This window comes from Prunus mume, linkage group LG3 (genome assembly GCF_029339155.1).
Source record: "Prunus mume cultivar Tortuosa linkage group LG3, ASM2933915v1, whole genome shotgun sequence".
NCBI classification, from domain to species: Eukaryota; Viridiplantae; Streptophyta; class Magnoliopsida; order Rosales; family Rosaceae; genus Prunus; species Prunus mume.
The window spans coordinates 511,992-535,283 of record NC_142700.1 but is presented as its reverse complement, the minus strand read 5'-3'; the positions used below and the strand labels follow the sequence as shown (position 1 = coordinate 535,283).

The 23,292-nt window shown below is 37.1% G+C and overlaps 3 protein-coding genes, 1 long non-coding RNA gene, 1 other non-coding gene and 1 pseudogene across 7 annotated transcripts; 3 read left to right on the top strand and 3 right to left on the bottom strand.

Annotated features, from left to right (window-relative positions):
• Positions 1-380: 380 nt before the first annotated feature.
• On the top strand, positions 381-4,777 carry LOC107880721 (kinesin-like protein KIN-12C; annotated as a pseudogene).
• Positions 4,778-6,252: 1,475 nt separating this feature from the next.
• On the bottom strand, positions 6,253-6,326 carry TRNAI-AAU (transfer RNA isoleucine (anticodon AAU)). Its single transcript has one exon. It is a non-coding gene; the product is annotated as a tRNA-Ile (tRNA).
• A 199-nt stretch (positions 6,327-6,525) lies between these two features.
• LOC103326987 (ER membrane protein complex subunit-like protein (Protein of unknown function DUF106, transmembrane)) lies at positions 6,526-9,763 on the top strand. The gene is made up of 8 exons (XM_008229254.3): positions 6,526-6,813; positions 6,918-7,011; positions 7,337-7,456; positions 7,550-7,598; positions 7,943-8,042; positions 8,120-8,181; positions 8,338-8,396; positions 9,396-9,763. The coding sequence occupies exons 1-8, from the start codon at positions 6,662-6,664 to the stop codon at positions 9,498-9,500; spliced, it is 741 nt and encodes a 246-aa protein (XP_008227476.1). The 5' UTR covers positions 6,526-6,661; the 3' UTR covers positions 9,501-9,763.
• A 315-nt stretch (positions 9,764-10,078) lies between these two features.
• On the bottom strand, positions 10,079-10,565 carry LOC148918340 (uncharacterized). Its single transcript, XR_016125166.1, has 2 exons — positions 10,459-10,565; positions 10,079-10,276 (listed from the first exon to the last, which is right to left on the bottom strand). It is a non-coding gene; the product is annotated as an uncharacterized LOC148918340 (long non-coding RNA).
• Positions 10,566-13,499: 2,934 nt separating this feature from the next.
• On the top strand, positions 13,500-15,046 carry LOC103326986 (uncharacterized). Of its 2 annotated transcripts, none has more exons than XM_089047887.1 (2): positions 13,500-13,523; positions 14,268-15,046. In XM_089047887.1, the coding sequence occupies exons 1-2, from the start codon at positions 13,515-13,517 to the stop codon at positions 14,742-14,744; spliced, it is 486 nt and encodes a 161-aa protein (XP_088904013.1). In that variant the 5' UTR covers positions 13,500-13,514; the 3' UTR covers positions 14,745-15,046. The 2 variants fall into 2 exon arrangements, with proteins under 2 accessions (XP_088904013.1, XP_008227475.2); XM_008229253.2 differs by having other exon boundaries at positions 13,520-13,951.
• Positions 15,047-15,627: 581 nt separating this feature from the next.
• On the bottom strand, positions 15,628-22,575 carry UPL5 (ubiquitin protein ligase 5). 2 transcript variants are annotated; one of them, XR_016125037.1, is made up of 4 exons: positions 20,444-22,572; positions 18,930-19,522; positions 18,478-18,602; positions 16,041-16,223 (listed from the first exon to the last, which is right to left on the bottom strand). XR_016125037.1 is itself a non-coding variant. In XM_089047886.1 (3 exons), exons 1-3 carry the CDS (start codon positions 22,341-22,343, stop codon positions 15,960-15,962), a joined length of 2,757 nt encoding a protein of 918 aa, XP_088904012.1. In that variant the 5' UTR covers positions 22,344-22,575; the 3' UTR covers positions 15,628-15,959. The 2 variants fall into 2 exon arrangements, 1 of the variants encoding a protein (XP_088904012.1); XM_089047886.1 differs by lacking the exon at positions 18,478-18,602 and having other exon boundaries at positions 15,628-16,223; positions 20,444-22,575.
• Positions 22,576-23,292: the final 717 nt, after the last annotated feature.

Below are 23,292 nucleotides of genomic sequence, written 5' to 3'. Positions count from 1 at the left end.
GAAAGTGTATTAAATTTAAAACTATGAAATTATCACTAATTAATGTAATTAAACAAGACTAAGATATTACTTAATTACAAATATTAAACTAAACAAACTAATTTTGTATTATAAAAAGTCCACCAAATAATTTAAAATAATTTAATCATTATTTATTCAGTAATTTATGAAATTAATAAAATATTTAAATAATGATTATTCAATAAAAAAATAACAATTAAAATATAATTACTAATTAAATTAATTAAAAAAACTAAGATATTACTTAATTACATATACTAAACGAAAGACGTTGGCCAAAAAAAGAGTAAAAAAACTAATTATATATATTTTTAAATAAAATAAAAACCTCTCTCGACAACATTTCGTTGGCATGATAGATGCCAGCAACAATTTTTCAGATTAGACAATTCCCGACGAACTTTGCCATTCGTCAGGAGAGGTCTAATCAGAAAAAGTATCGCCGGCATATATCTGTATTGACAAATTTTCATCTAGAAAGGTTGTTTTCCTATTTTTTTTCTAGTGAATGTTTAAATATTTTACTGATTTCATAAATTACTTAATAATTATTTACTATTTATTAAATAATAATATATTTAAAGAGTATAGCCGTGCGGCTATACTGTTTGAATATTCAAATTTATTTAACGAAATATGACGAAGGGCACATGAATTCTAGGGACCTCCAAATGATACATCTCCCCATTTAGGGACCTCCAAATCATAATGTGCGTATTTTCAAGAGTGCAGAATAGTGATACCATAAAGGAATCGGAAGATTGCAGGAACATGAATTCTAAATTGATCAGGTTTTTTTTCCTTTAACAATATACACTTACACATGTTTTATCAGTACTGCAACAAACTGCCCTCAAATTTGTATTAGTTCTACTGGGGCTAGCATACGACAGTGCATTTATTAGCTGCTTTATTTTCTTTTAAGTTTACTAGTTTATGTACTCCTTGAATTTGCACTTTGACGTATGCCATGAAATCACATTGTGTTGCACTGTCCAAGCTAATTCATGGAAAAGTTACCACTTCCATTCTTGCATACTTCATTTTACTAAAAAGAAAACAGAAAAGATCCATGGAAGAGGGAACAAATTTGTACCAGACAGAAACCAATTAGTTTTAAATAGATTCAAGCTTTACATAGACATCGTGTACTGTTCTTTTCCTTCTTTTTTGAATCAAATCTACAATTGCCCATCACTGTACAGGTTGAAACCCTATCTATGGGGACTGACTCTGGAGATGAAACGGCATCTTACTCCCAGGTAGATGATGGTGTTGTACAGAATAATGCGATTCATGTTGAACAAAATGCTGCTGATGATACTCAAAAAACAGTAAATGGATGCTAGATTGTTGCAGGTTCATTTAATAACTATTTTACATCACGTGCAGGAGGAATGCTGCAGAGACATGTGCATATCAAGCAACAACGACAAAATAGAAATCCAATCGGAGGTGAAACATGAACGTCGTTATCTGAAATCAGGTGATTTACATAAGGAAAACAAATGTATTATGGAGATCAGTGAAGACGTTGAGAGGAAGGCTTTGCAAGCTAAATTGGACAAAATGGTTAAGGACTTGGAGGAGGTCAGATTACTCAATAGCCACTTTCAAGAGGATCGGCTATTACAGTTGTCTCACCAGAAACAGACTGAAATAGTCTGTGAACAGGTTGAGATGGAGACAGCAAACACAATTCTTCATTTACAGGAAGAGGTTGCTGCCCTTCAGTTTGAACTTGATGAGAGATTACACTGCATGATTCAGGAAAATAAGGTACTGAAAAACACCATTGCAGCTAAAGAGGATGAGATAAGGTCACTGAGTGTGGAGTGGGAAAAGCAACCTTTGAACTAACAAGATTCCTCCTAGATGGTTCTAGATCCCTCAAAAATGCCTCCTGCCAAATAGAAAGTATTGGTTGTTCATTTCCTCAAGCTAATGTTTGTATTAGTGAAGATGTCCAGAGGGCTGCCAAAGTTTGCATGGAAAAGGAAGAAACAATTGAATTAATACAAAAGAGTTTGGAAGACGCTCAAAAGATGGTAACAGAAATGGGACAGAAGTTAAGTTCCTTGAAGGGAGCAGCAATTGCTTTAAGTGAACTCCAATATCTGGATAATGATGAAACCAAAGAGGAAATTTCCTTCTGCATGCGGTTGGATGAGCAGACCAACATGGTAGAGATGCTAGAGAGGAAACTTATATTCAAGGAAATTCAGGACAAAGAAGCAGAAAATTGTGCCAATGCTGCATTCCTTGTAATAAAAGGTGACAGACAAAACAGAGAGAAACATTCCCATCTCAATACTAGGTACACCAGCCAGAAAAGTAAATGCTTTAGGATGAGAAGATGTCGTTATTGAACTTGAGTTGGCCAGGTTAGGAATATTGGAGTCTGAGAATGCTATCGAAGCATTTTATGCACATACAGAAATGCATATAGTGGCCCTTGAGACCAACATCAGTGAAGTTTCTGATGAATACAAGGAATTGGTTCAAAACTTGGTAAGTGAACGTGAAATAAGGAAGAAATACATGGAGTTAAGAGAGCATTCCAAAGTTTCTCAGTTTTGTACAGTTGAGTCGCTTTCATTAGAAGCACACAAGTATCTGAAGTCTAAAGATATTTATCACATGATTCTTGAAATAAAAAATGAGCTCACTGTAAAATGGTAGATTGAAAATTACTGAAGATTTCATTTACACAAAAGTAAATGTGTATGATTGCCCTTCAGCAGACAAAAGTTCAGAAGATGAAGATGAATGGAGTACTGATTGTACTACGTCAAGCTGTGATTCTTCAACCGAAAGTTTTGCTTCTGGAAACAAATTGTGGGCATTAGAAGGGCAAATGGGGGACCTGAAAGTTAAAGAACGCTCAGTACTTACAGTCTGCTGATCAAGATCCAGAAGAGTCAAAGTGGGTCTTAAAAACTTTCACGGACTCTAAAGGAGCAACATTCTGCCTGAAAAAGGAATTAGAGATATCACTTGATGCTTTCAACAAACTATATGTTAGGCTAGCCACACTCATTAGCGAGTTGGACATTGGAGGTTGTTCTAAACCAGCAGGTATATTCTTTACTGAATATCTTACACTTTTAACGATCAGAAACATAAATTGATCAAGGGACTTAATCAGCTCAAATTATATGCAGGGCTGAAACAACTTGTTCCATTGTTTGAGTCAAGGACGGAGAGTTCTTATGGTTGTCATGCTACAAAAAAGGCACAACAAATTTTTTCTCAAATCATCCAATTCTTGCATTGTAAATTTGTGAGGCAACTATATGTTAGAAAGGATTAATAGTAGCACTGTCCTAACCAATCTTTTCTAAATAAGAGACTAAGTCAGCAAAATCACCGTTCTTATACTTTGTGTAACACTCTTGTGATGTGCTGGTAGTTTCTGATGAGAAGAATAATTTTGCTAGTAGCTTCTTAACCAAAGCGCATGCAACAATAAAAGAAGCTGATGTTATGTTAAATGCCTTGATGGAAGCAAATGAAAATGCAAAAGAATTGACTGGCCTGTGGAAGCAAACTGGTGAGGAACTGATGTTAGAGAAAGCAAGCTTTATTGAAGAAGTTGAACATCTCAAAAATTCAGTACGTTTGAAAGAAAGAGAGAATGAACTACTGCAGGATCAATCTCGTTATAATTTGGTGGAGATAGCAAAATCATTGTCTTTGCTTGAAAGAGTGTTTTATGCAATTAAAAAGTGAAGTGGAGGACAGTTTCAAAGTATTATATGCTGATAATTTTTCTATGGGAAGGGAGATACACTGCTTCATTAGCAAATTAAGACCATTACTAGAAGAAATATGCTCTGAGACATTGGAGAAAAAATTTGCCATATTTGTCCTTCATCAGTGTCTCACAGGAGAGCTGATCCATAAAATACCATGCTTTAACGTTGGAAGTGGTTTCCGCTCCAGCAGACAGCAAGAAGGCCTTTCAATTACAAACAAACAACAAAAAATGTGGTCAAGTTGTGAGGATGACATTGCACTTACTAGTAACATCTCCAAAGACAATAATGATCAAAGTGGAGTCACAAATTTGAAAGCTGGTGAGCTCAGTTTGTCCCGTGATAGTTTGATGCACGAGAATTTATCACTGAAGGAAGAACTGCAACGGAAAGATGCTCTACTGGAGGGCTTGCATTTTGATTTTAGAATGTTGCAGGAATCAGCATCCAACACAATGGATATAAAGGATGAAACTGAATAGCTGATAAAATCTTTGAGCCAAATTCAGAATGAACTAAAAATAAAAACATGCCAGCTTGATGACCTGCTGTTTCAACATAAAAAGCTCGAGGATCATCTTACTGATACTGAAAAGGCTCTGCTTTTATCAAATTCTAATCTTGAGCAGGCCAAAGATACAAGCAATACTCTTTCAGAGCAAAATTTTGAGTTGAAAGTGCTTCTAAATGATCTCTATCTCAAAAATTCTAAAGCCAATGAACAACTGGAAGAGCAGAAGGAAATGGTGAAAGGTTGGGAAAAAGAAATTCTTCATTTGACTTCTTCAATGGAAACAAAATTACTCTGTCAAGTTGAAGGTATCGAGATGAGTTGAGAAGGATCATCAGCGAGAGAGACGGACTTCTTGAAGAAGTTGCGTCCCTGAACGATAAACTTTGAGATGGCATATGCAATATCCGATGAACATGAGGCTATCTCTATTGAAGCTCGCCAGGTATGTTCTTCAGGTTTTTTTCTTGTTCATTTGATAGCATAGTGATTGCTGGTGGATTGTTGTTATTTTAAGCATATAGCCGTGCGGCTATACTACATAAAATATTTTAACCGTATCGCCGAGCGGCTATATTCCACAAATAGCATATTTTAAAAGTATAGCCGGTCGGCGATACTCCATACCTAGCGGCTATACTCAATACATTTTATACGTATGGCGGGCGGCTATACGCCAGTTTATTTTAACCGTATCGCCGCGCGGCTATACTCTATAAATAGAATATTTTAAAAGTATACCGTGCGGCTATAATCTCCATAAATAGTATATTTTATAAGTATGGCCGTTCGGCTATATCCATAAATAGTATATTTTAAGAATATAGCCGATCGGCGATACCTCATACATAGAATATTTTGAAATCTGCATAGAATATTTTAAACGTATAGCCGCACGGCTATACTCCATAAATAGTTTATTTTAAACGTAGAGCCACCTGGCTATACCTCATAAATAGAATATTTTAAACGTATAGCCGTTCGGCTGTAATCCATAAAATAGCATAATATCGATTTCTCTTTTTTAATTTGTTTAATTAATAGTTATGTTTTAATTATTATTTACTTAGTAAAAAATAAAAAAAAAACTATTGAAAACGTATAGCCGCACGGCTATACTCCATAAATAGTTTATTTTAAACGTAGAGCCACCTGGCTATACCTCATAAATAGAATATTTTAAACGTATAGCCGTTCGGCTGTAATCCATAAAATAGCATAATATCGATTTCTCTTTTTTAATTTGTTTAATTAATAGTTATGTTTTAATTATTATTTACTTAGTAAAAAAAAAAAAAAACTATTGATGAAGTTAATTAAAATATTTAATACTAATTATTCACTAAATAAATAATAATTAAAAGTAATTAAATAAAGCAAATTACTAAAAAGATAATAAATTTAAATTTATGTTCAGAAAACCTCTCCTGACGAATCTTCGTCGACATAGGTCTATTCCGACGAAACTTTGACAGATTTGACTTTTCCCAACGAAATTTCGTCGGCAGAGATAAATTGCATTGGAAGAGGTTATTTGACAAATATTTGCTAGCATATATCTATACCAACAAAAGTTTATCATGAGAGGTTTTTAAAAAATAATATATAAATAAATTTCTTTGTTTTAATTTTTGTACTTTATTAAATAATAATTAAAATATAATATATTTAGAGAGTATAACATTTTGAATATTCAAATTCATTTAAGGAAATATGACTAAACAAGTAATAAGTAAAAACTAATTACTAATTATATTAATTAACTAAGAGTAAGATATTACTCAATTAAAACTATCAAGTTAATTAGCGATTCCAAAGAAAATTTTATCATTATGAAAATTAAAGCAGAAAAAAAGTTTTAAAAAATTAATGAAGTCAATTAAAATATTTAATACCAATCGAAACTTCTTTGGTGAAAAACATGCACTGAGGATTGAAAAATAGGTAAAACAGCTGAAAAAGTGGCCCATGCAGGTTTCGAACCTGCGACCTTCGCGTTATTAGCACGACGCTCTAACCAGCTGAGCTAATAGGCCAGATGGTTTATCATTTTGAAATTTGTGATTATATACTATTTTGATTTGTTGGACTAATCAGAATTTTTTATAGCAGTTGATGAGAATGATTGGGCTGGGCCTGTCACTCTTTCATTATTGGGTTGTTCGGACTCAGCATATGAAATCCACGACTTTTAAAGAAAAAAATAACCTTTGACTATCCAAGAGGGACACGGATGTCCCTCGTCCGTCTTTGATCTTTTCACCTTTGCTAAACGGAAGTGTATAGTGAAATAAACAATCGATCGAAGCAGAGGAGAGCAGAGACCCAAAACGAACCAAAGAGTGTCATTTAGTGCCTGTGAGGTCCAACAATGGCGGCAGATCTGGTGCTAGACACAGCCATCAGAGATTGGGTTCTCATCCCTCTCTCGGTGGTCATGGTTCTCATAGGTGTCCTCCGATACTTCGTCTCCAAGCTCATGCGCTCCAACCAAGTCCCCGATGCAAAAATCATCAAAGAAGGGTCTCTCTGTCAACACTAACTATGCTTGCTTACTAAACGCATCTATATATATTACTAATTCTCTATCTGACTTTATCAAATTAAATTTTCTTTGCGAATTTCAGGCAATTGATTATTAGGGCTCGGAATTTACGTGCTGCTGCTAATTTCATACCTCCCAAGTCGTTTCGCGCTCGCCGTTTTTATTTCAGCAATGAGGTTTGATATTAATTCTCGCTGTAATTGCTATTTATGCAAGTAATTCCCCTAATAACACTCAAATTGACGTGTTTTTGTTCATCTTCAAATTATAAGCTGGAAAACAATTTTTATTTGTTCATCTTGTTGATGAGTTGAGTTAGCATTAGGCGTTATGTAATTTGGATTGGAAATTTGAATCCACCATGGCAAGAATTCTCAACTTTGATTTATATGCTTCAGGGGTTCTTTTATAGCAGATGCTTTTGCTGAAACTAGCTTGTAGTCTGCTATTTGTTGTTGTCACTCTGTTGATACTTAAGTCAAACACGTTGCACTGTGGCAGGAAAATGGGTTGTTAATTGTTCCCAAGGGTCAGGCACAGAATGCACAAGCGCAAATGTTCTCTGATCCCAACATGGCTATGGACATGATGAAGAAAAATCTGTCTATGATCATACCCCAGGTATTTCAAATTGCTTGTGTTTTTATTGTAATTTGGCTTTATTTTCTCAGATATGGTTACTGATATTTTTATGATCGCCTTTGTGTTGGCCAGACTCTTACTTTTGCATGGGTCAACTTTTTCTTTTCTGGATTTGTAGCAGGTAAGTTTCAATGCCTCTGAATCCAATTTTTCTGTTCCTATGTTATGCAACTGCTTTGTTACTTTGTATGGGATGTGAATCTTGCAAATACTCGAACTTGTGACTTCTTGCGTTTTGTGTTATTTTTTTTTTCCAGTTGTGACTTCTACTCTTTTATGTCATTAATGTTCTTTCACCTTGGTGCTTCCATAAATTTGTCATCCTTCTATCCTCTTCCCTTTCTGCTCTGCCTGTATGATAGATCGTTGTTCAATGTATGTATGGTTGTATTCACTAATATAAAGTGTTACTATCATATGGTCAAGTTATCATGTTATATATTTGTTTCTTTTTCTTTTCCACAGCCAAAATACCCTTTCCTCTTACTCAAAGGTTCAGGTCAATGCTGCAGAATGGGATTGACTTAAGCACTGTTGATGTTAGCTATGTCAGTAGCCGCTCATGGTACTTAAAACAATTTCCTCCTCTTGGTTGTTTGCTTAACTGATTGTCTCAAATTATTCAAAATCTCTTTCTCTCAGGTACTTTCTTAATCTGTTTGGATTAAGAGGTTTGTTTAGTCTCATTCTGGGAGAAGAAAATGGTTAGTGCCACATTTTGTGATTATTTCACCATGATAGCTTTCATACTCAGAAATGCATGTTGAGCTTCTTTTCACGCATGTAACACTGAAACTATGAGCTAGAATTTATGTACTCTAGGAGGTTGATAAAGTAAAATAAAAAAATTTCTTATGCAGCAATGGATGATACTCAGCGTATGATGCAAATGAGTGGGTTTGGTTTTGATCCATCAAAGGTATGAACTTAATAGTTTTTTGTAATCCTCGAGGTTTAAGAGTCATTAATCTTAGAAAATTTCAGATGCCATTCTTTAGTTTCTTCACAACCTTTCTATTTATGTAATTTGGCCTGCTCAATATGATGAACGAAAATAACTGATATCTAACTACATTTCATGAAAGTATCCTTTTTAGACCTTGGATTCTATGCATTGTCATCGCTATTGTTTTTTAAGTGCATTTGTTGTCAAGTTGTGTGAACGTTAAGGTCAGGGATTTTTCCTTTTGGGACAATAGGTATGTTGGGGCTTATATGTCGTCCAATCAACTTACTCGCTTGACTGACAGTGGATGTGATCTCCTTAATTAAACTACTTAGGACCCGTTTGATAACCATTTCAATTTTAGTTTTTATTTTTCATTTTGTTGCTAAAGTACAGAAGGAACAAGAGGGAGAATGGAAGTGAGAATGAGAGTGGAGATGGGATTTACAGGGAAGATGAGAGGGGAGGATGGGAGGGAGGAGTAACAAAAGTGAAAACTAAAACTAAAACTAAAACTGAAATATATTTGAAATTGTTTTCACTTTCAAGTTTTTATTTTCACTTTTGTTACTCCTCCCTCCCACCCTCCCCTCTCATCATCTCTCTCAATCTCACTCACTCCCATTCTCACTCCTATTTTCCTCTATACTCACACAAAAAATGAAAACTAAAAACTAAAATTAAAATGGTTATGGGCCCTTAATTTATTATTTCTTAGATTGTGAAGCACCCATCACTTTGCATGATCAACTTTGGAAGAGAATGGACGGATGTGAACTGTCCCTAACATACTTCATATCTAACAAATGTGTAGCTGTATGAAAAGTATTGGAGCATTACCTTATAATTTGTTAAATGTATGGCTTCACGTTTCGAGATAAAAACTTAACTCTAAAATAAAATCTAAAGCAATTTTTTTCTGTATCACCACTGCTAATGTATACGGTTTTCCGTATTTGTTTAATTGGTCAGAGCTTGGGCGCTGAGAAGGACAGTCTTGACATAGTCCAGCATGATTGGGCCTTACCAAAATTTGAGCACCGTGCTGAAGCAGTGTTGAAGAAACTTGCCATTTGAAAAACCGAATCATGCAGTCGTCTGGGTGGCTCGGAAACACCGTTCTCTGCCTTGCGTGCTCCAGTCTTATGTTTCTTCCATTCCCACCGGCAGGAAAGTCAGTTAGACTTAGACCTATGAACAATATAGGAACTTTGGAAAACCTTATTATAGTCTGTAGCAAGGTTAAAGTTGTTCTGATCATTAAACAATGACACGCTTTGCTTGTTGTAGCTTGTATTGACTTCAAAAAATATTAAATTATTTTGAGATTCCAATTTTCATTTTTGAATCGCAGGAAATGTTTTCAAATAAAATATTGTGAGTGAGTTGTATACAACTCTATCCTATTATGTCAACATGACATTATATTTGTAAAAGAGTGGTTTAAGTAGTTTTATTATTATGTTTATGGATGCCATCGATACAATTACTTTGCAAAAGAGGCTTTTGGAGTTGGTTAAAAAATAAAAGAAATAACAAAGTTGCTGCTATTAGTTGGAATTATATTTTTCGAGGTTTGACGGAAAAGGACCCAAAGAAAAAAGTGCGTGCTATGTTCTTTAATGAATATGATTAGCATGAATGTGGTCTGCAACTTTAAAGATTCACATTCACTCAGTACAAGAAGAAATAAGATTCAACTGAAGCAGAGCCGACAGCCGAGGTTTCCCCTTCCTTCCATGATCCAGTGTCATTCATTCTCAGCGGCCGAAACTTCGGAAGTTTTGATTGATTGATATATCTCTTGTCGATCCAAGGCCCACTTTGTATATATGGTGGCCTACCTGGACCTGCTGCTAAATTGAACATGGGAAAGAAAGAATCAATCAACCAAGAGGAAAATATACTTGAAAAACAACGTGCGGGGGTATACAAAAAGAGTGGAAAAGAAATATTAAAAAGATGTTTGCCCAAGGGTTGCAAATTGCAATTCCAAAATATACAAGTTATGAACATTGAGAAGAAACATCCCTACCTCCGTTTCATTGTCTCATTCTTCTTATATCTCTCCTCATGTCACTTATCAAATAAAGAGAGAGATAAAAATACAAATGCAATAAAACGGGAGTAAGAAAGCATTTCTCCATAAACATATGTCAAGACGATAAGAAAAAAACAAAAAGAAATTACCTAAAGCTAGTTAGTTTCTGATTGAGTAGCTAGAGCTCAATCAATTAGATCACTTGGTTCTTGTTGAAAAGAAACACTTGTTCTGATTGTGACGTTTTTGGCGATTGATTGGGATTTAAAAGCTCCATATAGAATGGACCAATTAAAACTTGGTAGTTACGTATAAAACTCACCACCCTTCTTCCACTGCCATAGGCAATCATGTTGAAAGCTACAATTCATAAGAACAATTTATATATAGAGATTTTATATAAGATTAAGCGCAAGTATGTGAAGTGAGAAACTTTATCAAGTAAGTTAATTGATGAATTAAAATTACGTGGCTTATTTATAATATTTTATTTTATTTTATAATTTAAAAAAGTAGTCTTTCTCCTTTTAAATCATCCTCTGCTCGCATTATATAAATTTGGAACGTAAAATTTTGCGTGCGTTTCGATCTTATATAGTAAGGGAAATAGTACCTCCTACATTCTACTTTGGACAATTGCGTATGGGCAAAGGGAATTGTTTTTCCAGCATGGCCAAACTCAAGCTTACGTGTATGACACCTATACACACACACTAACTGGAGTCATGGAATTGTAGACCAGCCGTTGACGCATGGGTCCCACCTCCCCCGAGGAACTGCGCTCAGTTGTCCCGTCCCTGTTCTACTTTTTTCTACTTATAAAAAGCCATGCCATGTAGACTACTGACTGGTCCAATTGTTTATTGTTGTCATCACTCATCACACTAATTTTGGCGGGGTCCATTTGGTGGGACACTCCCCACCGTCCCTTGCTCTTTAGCCTTTATCAAACTATTTCCCTTTGTTGCACATTCGCCGTTACAAATTAGGGAAGGAAACGATGACATGATACATCTATGAAAAACAATTCCTTATTCCAGTTTTATTGCCTCCTTCTTTCTATTTTTTGCCTCTTGTGAGAAGTAACGTGAGGAAAATATAAAAAGAAAGGAGCGATGAAATGAGATTAATGAAGTCTTTCTCCCCTTTCGGAGTCCATCCAACTTGGACACATTTTATCCGAGATTACTAATAACAAAATACAAAATACAAAATTAGTAATGAGACGAAGTTAACCTGACTTAGAGCATCCACAATGAGCTCACTAAACTACCTCCTTAGACAAATTTTAGAAGGAATCGTAAATATGTAATTTAACCACGCTCCTATTACCTCCTCTAGGAGCTCCTAAATTTGAGGAGAGAGAAATGGCTCATAGTGACTTCTTATAATTTAATGTTGTTTTATTTAATAAGTATTTCAAACTTTTATTTAATAATAACTATTTTTTATTTTATTTTTTAATAGAGATGGACCAATAAAAAAAAAGTTATAGCATTTATGACTCTCCAAATTAGGGAGTATGGTTGGAGTTGAAATTTTTTAAAAAGCTTCTAAAATAATTTTATTATATTTTTAACTAAGAAATAGAGAGCATCATTGTGAATGCTTAATCTAATACTAATACACATCACACGTAATGATTATTTACATTACAAGGGGGCATGGCATGGATGAATTTCATGACGCGCAAGTCGAGGGGAGGCATGATGGATCGTTTGCTTACTTACTTTCGTCCAAAATTCGAGTTACTCTGTGCAAGAGAATATTATACGTATCTCAAAATTATTATTATTATAGAGATCCACAATAACATAGTAAATTCTTATTGGATCAGTCAATGACGAATATGCCCTTTACTTGGCTATAGTATAGCAGCTATAGCTGGCCAGAGTACCTAATATTGATAAGGGTAGTATAGTACGTGTGCAGTTGACGATATAATCAGAGCGATGAGTGTAATCCAGCAAGGCAAATCAGACGGATGCAAGTGGGTCCGGAGTCACGAGTATCCGACCTGGAAAGCATCAACAGCAGGACCCACTGGGCCCTCGCAGCCCTCGTCTTTATAGAAAGGGCGGTTGCCAAAGCCAAGCGCAATGGGCTCAAAGGATGGGAAGGTTTGCCACGGCAGCGTTTTTTATTTGTTTTGCATGTGGGTCCACATGGAATTGGAGGGGCCCATGTGGACGGTGATGATCGCAGTTGGTGATGTCGGGTCCCACCCTGAGGCACCAGGCACCGGCCTTGATACGTTGTTTTCTTGTGTTTGGCTCGCGTCCATTTGATGGATGATCGATCAAGTTGTTTTTTTTTGGTCCCAAATTCAATTCTCTCCAAAGTGATTATGATGAGAATGAATGAACGTGAAACCTTAAAAATGGTAAACAATTTTTTGACTATAATAGTGAAAGCTGCCTCTCTCTTTTTTACCACTAAACGACACTACCATCAAGTTTGTACCCTCTGCTTTAATTTGTCTACTAATCCTGTGCATTTGATTAATTAATCAATTAATCAGAGCTAGTGACAAAATTGAATTATATTGCAGATTCTGTGCATTCCTCATGCCCCCGTCCCCCATGCCATGCCTATTCAACATTGAGTAGAAAAAAAAGAAAAAGAAAATATGCATTATCACCGATTTTATACAACCATCACGTAATTTATCGTAATTGATTGTGTGGAGAGAGAGAGTCCTTGTACTTTTGAATTTACTTTAGTTGAAATCCTAACTCTTGTCTCAAACTTTGTTATATTCTCTTGTATAATAAAAGTGCGGAAAATTAGATGAATTTAATTTAGTCTAATTCTATTGCATCTTGTGTAACGTTTTTAGTTTGCAAAAGCAATGTTGGAACACTCACTCACTCATGCTAGAAAAAGAAAAGAAGACTTTTAACCGAAATTAGGCTAAGCTTATTAGTGATAGGGCCTACTAACTAAGACATAAAAAAGAAATGGAGGGCACAAGAACATGAGTGCATAATGGCCAGTCACCTACATGCCCTACTGCACAAAACATAAAAAAACCAATTCAAAAGAAAGATATGATGCTGGTATGAGAAACGGCCTCCACCATTTGCCATTCCAATTCATTCATTGTCTACAAAGCTATTTCTATTACAAAATATACTTTAAAATCTGAAGGGAAAAACAAACACCAAACCAAAAACATTTACAACTAGGCAAGTTAATGTCCTTTAATTTGTGTCAGTGACCATGAGGTGTCAAATTGCCAAAAGATTCTTCAAGTGCTCTCTTTCTCCTTTTCTTTTTATTATTTTTTATTTATTTATAAGATTTAGGCATTGAGGCACTCACACATCTATCTATATATAGCTCTCACACTGATCATTTCTCTCACTCACTAGCAATTAAGCACTCTTTACTCACTCCTCCCATATCTTGATTCTTCAAGCATTCTAATTTCCCAGTTTCTGTTCAATTTTCATTACCCTTTGCTAAAGCAATGGCCACTGTTGAGGTAATGCGAGCTCATCTATATAGACAATATCTCTGTTGCTTTTCTTGGTGTTCTTTGGTTTCAAAAACAACCCATCTGCATATATATATATATATATATATATGTGTGTGTGTGTGTGTGTGTGTGTGTGTGTGTGTGTGTGTTGACTTGACATATTATTTGCTACTGATTTGCATACAAATATAAAGCTTGAAAGTTGATGGATCGACCCATGTCGAAAACTTAGGATTTTATGTAATTTATGTTATCATGCAATATTAACTTCTTAACATGAAAATATGAGTGATTTGTTTTTTTACAAAACTTGATTTTGAAGGTTGCACCAGCAGCAACGTTGCAAGAAAATGAGGCAAAGACAGTTGAGGTGATCGAGACTGACGAGAAAACCCCGGAAGAGCCTGTGGCTGCAGCACCAGCTGCTGTCCCCGAGTCTGAGGCTGCAACCACCGAAGAGCCAAAGGAAACCACACCAATAGAAGCAGAAGCAGAAGCAGAGGCAGAGGCACCTGCTGCTCCTGAAGCTGAAGCTCCAGTTCCAGCTGAAGTTGAGACCAAGGAGGTTGCAGAGGAACCCAAGGCTGCTGAGGCTGAGGCAGAGGAGCCAGCAGCAACCGAAACAGAGAAAACAGAGAAAACAGAGGCAGAAGAGCCCAAAGAGGTCACAGTAGCGGAGCCTGTTGCTGCTGTTGCAGAGGAGACCAAAGAAGAGACCACTGAAAGTGCTGAGACACCAGCAGCTCCTCCTGCAGAAGAAACTACCACAGATGTTCCGGTCGAGAAGACAGAGGAGTAGAAGATTTATGACATCATCATCATCATCAGAGAAGTTTGTTTGTGGGGGTTATTTTCTAGGTTGCATGTCCAATTTGGTCAGCTTCTTAGCTACATTTATATTTTGGTTTTAGTTTATAATGGAGGTAAGGTTTTAAATTAGTGGGGTATGGCATTTGGAATCTACCCTTATTTTAAGCTCTATATCATATATGTTCAAGACGACGGCATGCATGGTGTTGGATTGAAGTAAGTGGAATTGGTGTGAAGAAGAGATGTGATTTCTGTTAGTTTTGAATAATATTTATTTATGCACTTACAATATTCTTGTTTGTTTTGCTATATCTTTCTTCTCCTCGCCCTTGCCGGAATTTTTGTAAAAGTTTTGGCCTTCTTTATGCCAATGTCGGTATGAGCTTGCACTTCAAAGAGAGATTTTATTTCTACCAACAAAGGTTAAGCGCTCGTTAAGGAGGCGCAAATAATAGAACATCAAAAGGCTTAACTCACACACATATAAGAAAGTGGAAATTAGAAATATGCAGGAAAAGTGTAGGATCAACACGCATGATATTGCCGCCTGCATGCTGTGAAGCCTGTAATTGTGAAGGCTCAGTACTGAGATTTCTAGTCGTGTGAGCAGCAAATGGGCATCCGGCGACTAGTTGATTCAACTCTATCGCGTCACGTAAGGCCAAAGGAGAGTAATGGGCATCCGGAGAGAGCTGACTTGAACTCTCTCCCGTCATGTAAGGCCAACGTAGTGCCACTCCGACAAAAAAACATGCATACCAAAACTAAAATAAGACCCGCATTACACCAATATATACAAGTTTCTTTGATTACACAAAACTCAAAAATGCTTCAATGAGGGAAATAATTGGCAACCAAAATGAGGCCAGAGACGGGTAAATCTTTGTATATAGACTTGCATGCCATTGCATCATATCTGAGTGTACTAACATGTCATGAAATAAACGTCCGTTAAGTAGAGAAATTTTCTTATTTCTTGCCTCCCAATTTATTTATAGCTATACCCTATATAGACAGTTGACAAAAATAGCAATGACACTGCAAGCCTTCAACAAAGAAAACACTAGCATAGTCTCTTCTAACATTAGTCAAATGACAAGACGATGACGGTGTCCTATAATCTGTACAATCTGAGTACCGAGTCCTTTTTATGTGCAGTCCAATCCCCTTTTTACCCCAAAATGCAGATGCAACTACTAATTTATCACCATGTCCCAAAGCTACTGCCAACATGTTCTTGGGTGATGATGTTAAGGCGGTCTTGCATGACAGCCATAGATGGATAAGTTGGGAAACACAACCGGTAAAAGCATGTATGAGACGAAGGCAGACGGCTGTACGGCTCTGAGGACTTGTAAATGTAAAGCCGAGAAGCCAAACCACTAAACCCCTCAACTGGAAGATACTTCACAGAGGTCCAAAAGAAGAGAAGAACCTTTTTCTGCTCTGCGGACATCTCCCCAACAATCTGCACAATTTTTAAAGAAATTAATTTAACCACATAACAAACTAGCAACAAATACTCATATTTATATTGCTATCAGCTGATAATGCAGCATCCAACTACCCCCAGATTAACATGGTCAATTGTTTCAGTTCTATGCTCAAAGCTTTACCAAAACAAAGCAACTTTTAGCTGTTTTTCCTGTCTTTCAATCATGCCTACATCAACCACGTAGTATAAAATGATCCCAGCTGCAAATGAAGTTTGAGGAACCGATGCTGTAATATCTAATAGCAGTGCTAAATAACTAATTGCATAGTCCAAAAGCCACCAGAATGAACTTTAAGATAATTCATCATGTTGGCCCATTGTGAGTTGATAATTTTGATTTTCTAACATTTCATTACGCCTTCTTATGTTCCATGATATTAGATCTATAAAGACTTCTTTATTTAGTCAAAGCATCTATGAAGATTAAGAAATCTAGACATCAGAGCCAAAAGAGGAAGGGAAAAAGTGCAGTACAAAGGTGATCAAGCAACTTCAGGCCAAAGCAGCATATAATAGATTTTATACGACTGTATTTAAAATACCATAAGTTGCCTACACGAGGCCCGACAGACACAAAAAAGTGACAATTTAAGTAACCGCATAAGTAAAAATACGTTTTGCTCCATAACTTCAGTGTAAAACAGTAAAATTTATTAAGGTACTTTATAACCACAACCTAAGAAAATATAAAGACGCAGTCTATCTGGAAATCAACTCCTATCCTCAAGTCCTCAGCCAATTTCAGCGGGAACGTAATAAACACAGATTTATTAGTCATCCCATTGTTAATTCAAAACCATCCTGTTGCATGCTTTCATTAATTTGAAAATCAAATCATGCACACAAGCAAAAGCTTCCATGACCGATCTCAGTTAACAATTAAACCAAACTGGTTCACTAAGACTATTTTCTATTTTTTGAAAAAGGAAACAAGATTTTATTACAAAATTCAATAGAGTACAAAGGTGGTCAAGATGACCACAAGAAAATAGTAAAGCAAAGGAAAGCAGAAAACGAAACAGGCCCCAACACACCCATCATGAGATCATCCCATTGTTAATTCAAAACCATTCTGTTGCATGCTTTCATTAATTTGAAATTCCAATCATGCACACAAGCAAAAGCTTCCATGACCAATCTCAGTTAACAATTAAACCAAACTGGTTCACTAAGACTATTTTCTATTTTTTGCGAAGGAAACAAGATTTTATTACAAAATTCAATAAAGTACAAAGGTGGTCAAGATGACCACAAGAAAATAGTAAAGCAAAGGAAAGCAGAAAACGAAACAGGCCCCTACACGCCCATCATGACAAGGGCATGTATAAACTAACTCTAGAAAACGAGCGGATGGCTGCTTTCCAATCTAGCCAAATATTCCTAAAAGACAGGTCTCTAAAGTCTAAAAATTAAGACTATTTTCTATGAGTAACACTGCTTGGCAGTTTGTCCCCAAAACTTTAGTGTGATTAATATGTTAACTTAATAGGTGAAAAAAATTAAATATATAAGATACATAGATAAATAAATAAAATAAACAAGAAGCAAGTTAGATTTCTTTTTTGTATAATTCTTGGTTGATTCAACTAATACAGCCCAGAAAAGCCAAGCATCCCCAGTAACATGTACACATCAATATCTCAACCCAAATAGTAGTAGAGCGACAAATTAAGTCCATTCAACACCAGAAGTTTCCACACACATACACTAACCAAACTCCTTGAGAACTTAATTTTGTACATCATTACTTCAACTATACTGGATTATAATGACAACACATACACACTCAAAAGGAAAACCTGACACTCTTCCTTACCAAGAAAGGGCACTCATCCTCAATCAAACGATGCCATACATAGAAGGTATAAGAAGAAATCAAAGACAAGCATGACATTTAGGTTTTGTTTTGATTTAAATCAAGGGACTTTAGTTTACGTATCTTTCTTTGGACCTAGACTTTAGTTAATTTTTATAGTTAAATTGCTTGAATACGATGTTAACAATAAATAAAGCTAGTATTTATATACCCAAAAAAAAACATGAAACTTATATGATTCATTGTAACTAGTCATTTCGATTTCATGATATCATACTCTATGTAGGCATTTAAATCCAATTCAATTACCTTGTATCTTGTTTTTTTTTATATGGTTCTTCCACTCAACATAAGTTTATTATTAAAGTCCGAATCCATATTTTAAATCCTTTCATCAAAATGGAGCCTTACATTGTGATCTGCAAGAAACTTCCCTCATTTGAAATGTGCAGCATCTGATATCCAAGGACACAAGTCTCACAAAACTCATGTTTGGTTTGTGCTCTGAGCTTAAAGGCGTTTTATAAATTATTTTCCTGCATTGAACAAAGGTTTTACATTTTTATTTTATTTTTCTCTACGTCTTTATTTGCCCAGCAAGTAAACAGCCCAAGACAAATAAGAAAAATGCATATTCATGTGATAAATTCACTATCACATGCATATGTAGCTGTTTCTTCATGTCTAGGTTTTGAAAAGCATAGATGTTAACCATCCCCCAATTGAAAACTTAGTATGATAACAAAAAATCTTATGCGTACTTTCAGCAGGTAAGTAGTGAAGAAGCTGTATATAAGGAAGGGGAAAGCTAAGAGAAGACAAGCACATTCAGTGCTAATAAAACAAGAATCAAGCAAGCATACCTGCCAGAACCAAAGTATTTGAGGATCGGTCTCTTTGTAGCCATTGTACTCAGTATGTGCCTTCCAATCTTCAACACTAATAGCACTTTCACTTCCATGCAGCATCCAATCAAGATCTTCTAGTTCTAAAGTTCGGAAAAAGAAACTCTGGATCCTTGAGCTACATAGAATATCAGCGAAACCTTGCGCAAATTGAGACACCTGCTCAGATATAGATGTGACAAAGCGATGCTGAATTAGATAATTAACATATTCCTCCCTGTTCTTGCTGTTCACAATTTTGCTTTTCCCACCAGGGCAAAGCTCCACAGTTTTCCTGGCTCCTAACTCCTCCACCTCTCTAACAAATGTCAATCCTAAAGCATCTGAATCAATAAACTCGGCATCCATTTCGAGTATCTGCTTGCAACTATTATACAAGAACGGATCAGCATCTCGTATGTCTTCCAAAGACAAAGATAAAGTTCCAGCCAGTTGCTGGAAAAACACACGATCAAAGACAATGCCGACTTGCACTTTATGCATCAAAGCTAACGCAATCACCCGGCCAGCAAAGGTGAAATACTCAAGGTGCAGAGGATCCACCTTAGATGCTGCAAACAGAAAAGATGCATAAACTGAATATAGTTCTCTTACGGAAGGAGTTATTTCTGTCAGATGATCTATGTCAGAATCTGCTATAGCCAAATACAACACAATAGAACTAAAAGTTATTAATGATTTGTAGCAATTTTCCTCCCAGGAAAGCATAACCTGAAAATTACATGCAGGAAAAGCACTACATTCGAAACTGCCAAGTAATGCTAAAGTGGCAAATTCCATGAAATTAATAGTGATCAACAAGTTAGCAGAATTATGGCCTTCCATTGTCTGCCTACAGGGCAACCAACAATAACACCAATACTGAGGACCAGACTGGCAATCCTTGTTATCTGTTAGTCATTTCTTATTATAAATATTTCTAAAATAAAGACAGATGTTCAAGACTTTGACCTTTCCATATTGACCAATGTCCATGTAATTCTGAAAAAACTTTAAGCACATTAAAAATCTTGGAGTCGAATTAACCAAAACAAATTCATAGAAGGCGACGTCACCATTTTACTGGTCAAAGTCTTAACCTCAAGGTAAATTAACTACAATGCCATTACCATTCAGCGAGATCAAACAAAGTAATAAGCTCTCTCTCAAACAAACACAACTGAGACATGTTTAGTGATTTTGATAAACAACACAAAATCTAAGCATTGGTGTTTCATCATATCTATCAACTTACCAAGACTGTAATGTCTGTCAGCAATTTGGAACTTATATGCCAAAATCTTGGGTCAATACTAAATCATATTTCAACACTCATCTATATATAAATGCTAAAAAGGATTTAGTCAACCATTTCCATCAAAAATGGGGATAATTTTTTTATAAACCAAAAAAGTCAAGACAAGCAAAAATGAAAACAAAATTATTTTTGATGTTCAAGAACACCGTGCATTAAAAGGGCATAGTAAGCACACCTGGATTAGGATAGAACCTTCTATGATCATGAGGGCATGCAACAAAAAGTGCATTTTGGGGATTAAATATGGCCTGGCATACCAAAAAGAACCATTCCCGCAGCACACCTGGACCTGTAGCTTCCTCATTTTTGAATTCCATAAATAAACCACCGTGCAGTGACTCAGGTTCCGCGCGTCCTATGTACTCAAATGATTCAGCCAACAATTGAGACCTATCAATGAGCATCTCATGCAGCTCCTCGTAGTCTTCTTTAACATCAGGGAACATCATCATTGCCAAATGCCTCCGAGACTCGAAATCAAGCACATCTTTGTGCTGAATAAGCCACTGATGATCGTCACTTCGCTTTGCACATTTGACAACGAGTGCACATAAAGAAGCCCTTCTAAGCCTCAGAATATTCTTGAGTTGTTCTTCCCCACCCTGGTAAAGTATACAAATTCCACTCAACTCCTTCAAAATGGCCAGATACTGTGACCATCCAGAGTGAACAATATCACCCTCCCCCTTTCCTTTCCCAGCCAAAGACTCTCCCATTTTTCCAAGGCATTCATCCATTTTTAGGAGCAAATCAGCCTGTATGACACGCAGAAGCTCAATCTCTTCCCCATACAAGGGATGCTTACAAGCCTTCCCTTTCAAGGATGCAGAAATAGGACCCTTGAAACACACTTGCTGCTCAACTGCAGTACGCAAAGGGAGCAAGAATGCCTTAAAATCACTTACATCATCCGACATCGGCCTGCCACAAGTAGGAAACTCCATACTCAGTAACAAATCCCTGGACAAGATAGTTGCCAGCTCACTAACAAATGGAGATATCTCCTTCAACCCGCCAATCAATCCCTCAACACTCTCCGAGTCCTGCAAATTTCCAACATTTTCCAACAAGGAACCAAGAGCGCTCCGGCACAGTAGGTACAGGGGGTCCTCCTGCCCTAATCTCCTAAGAAACTTACAAAACTCTAACACTATAGGCGCGCAGTGATTATGCAAGTGTTTGGGCAACAAAGTAGGGTAGGAATTCAGAAAATACTTTATCGAAGTTTCAGCAACCGTTTTGTTACCTGGAAGAGTAGAAACATACAGCATCAGCAGTGCCAAGGGGGCCGAGGACGGGACGAAGACCTGGAGATGGCTAACCCCAGAGTCGTTCTTCTCCTTCTGAGCCATGGCCAAGTACTGGCTCATCCGGCTCTTGATGTATTTCGATGGTTCGTGAACCACTTCACCTCGGCACAACCGAAATGCTGTGGTGACTATGTCCTCCAGGACTTGCCACGCCTGGGGGTGGTCGGTGCTTCGCAAGCGCCCCACCAGTTGCAAACTGGCGTCGTTCTGGATGGAGCACTCGGCCAGTGACTGCTCCCACTGAAGCTGTTTGCCTCTGTAAATAAGCCTCTGCTCGAAAACCGGAATGCCGGTGATCGTTTGGATGCGCTCGTGCAGCGATTTCACGGTGTCGTGAGCGTAGGCCTGGATTACAAGATTGTTGCCCCCCGACATGGTTCGGATGAAGAATTGGAGCATGGCTCGGGACCGAGTCGACTCGGGGTGGGTGGACTCGCCGTGAGAGGTCGATCGGGCATTGGGAACCCTGGAATTGAGGTGGTCGGTGTTGCCTGAGGAGTGAGGGGGGTTGGCGGCGCCGTTGGACGACGAATCGACGGCGTTGGGCTCGTCCTTCCTCATTCTGACGTGTACTAGGTCAGAGAGAACGGCGTCGTCCTCGTCGTCGGAGAAGGTGGGCCCGCCATAGTCGTCTAATTTGCGCTTGGAGGACAATCGCTGGTGTAGTTGATCCACCGCGGCGGCGACGGCGGCAAGGGCTGTGCTGTCGCTGCGCTGGTAGGCGCAATCGACGGTGCTGGTGGTGGGGCTCCCGGTGATGGACATTTACAGGTGGGGCCCACCCGCCAGCCGGTTCCTGGAAAAATTCAAGCGCACGGTGGGCGTGGGTGCATGGAATCGCAGCCGCCCCGGGAAGCAAATCGCGAAAATGAAACGCAGAATAAAATTAAGGGTGAGTGTGTGTGAGAAGAAACGCGAGGGGAATTGGGGAAGACAATGATCGGGAAGGGGTCGTCTCACGTCTGGGCTTCACAGCCGTCATCTACAAAGACTGTAATCCCACGCTATTATATATTTCTTTATATATTTTTCGATTTATTTAATGTTTGTGTTTCAATTCAATTGAATTACAAAAATGCCCTCTGTTCTCTCGTTCTGCTACTTGTAACTTAGGTGTTGAGCGAGTCGTAAAAGGCGTTTCTGAAACAAAACGAGCCAGCCAAGCTGATTTTTAGAGCAAGTTCTAATTATAGTTCTTAACAATTGATATCAGAATCGGGTTTTATCATGTAACTCGAGGGGAATGCGGAATTGAGCCAAATTTCACAGAAAGAGCGATCTTTATAGTCTGGAGTAAGAGAGCTCACGCCAGTTTTTAAGCGCAAGTTCTACTTATGGGCACAATAATTGGTACACATTCAAAAATTTAGAATCCCAATTTTGTTAATGTGGTACATTTTCTAATTTGTAAATCCATTAAAATCAACAAATACAAATTGGTTTAAATTTTCAAAAAGAGGGGCCCGAAGAAAAGAAAAGGAAAAGAAAAGGCTGGAATAGTAAAGAGGTGGGTAAAGGTCTCTAACTTGTAACTGTATATGCATAATGTATAATGTATGTGCGTGTAAACTGTAAAGGAGACGTGGTTCTTCTTCCTGTTACTGAATTTCTACGTTGCTTCTTCTTCTTTTTCTTTTCAGCAGCACTCGCTCTTTAATTTCCATTGCGTTCTCTTTTCCCACATACTTTTTCAATAATAATAACCATAGAAAAA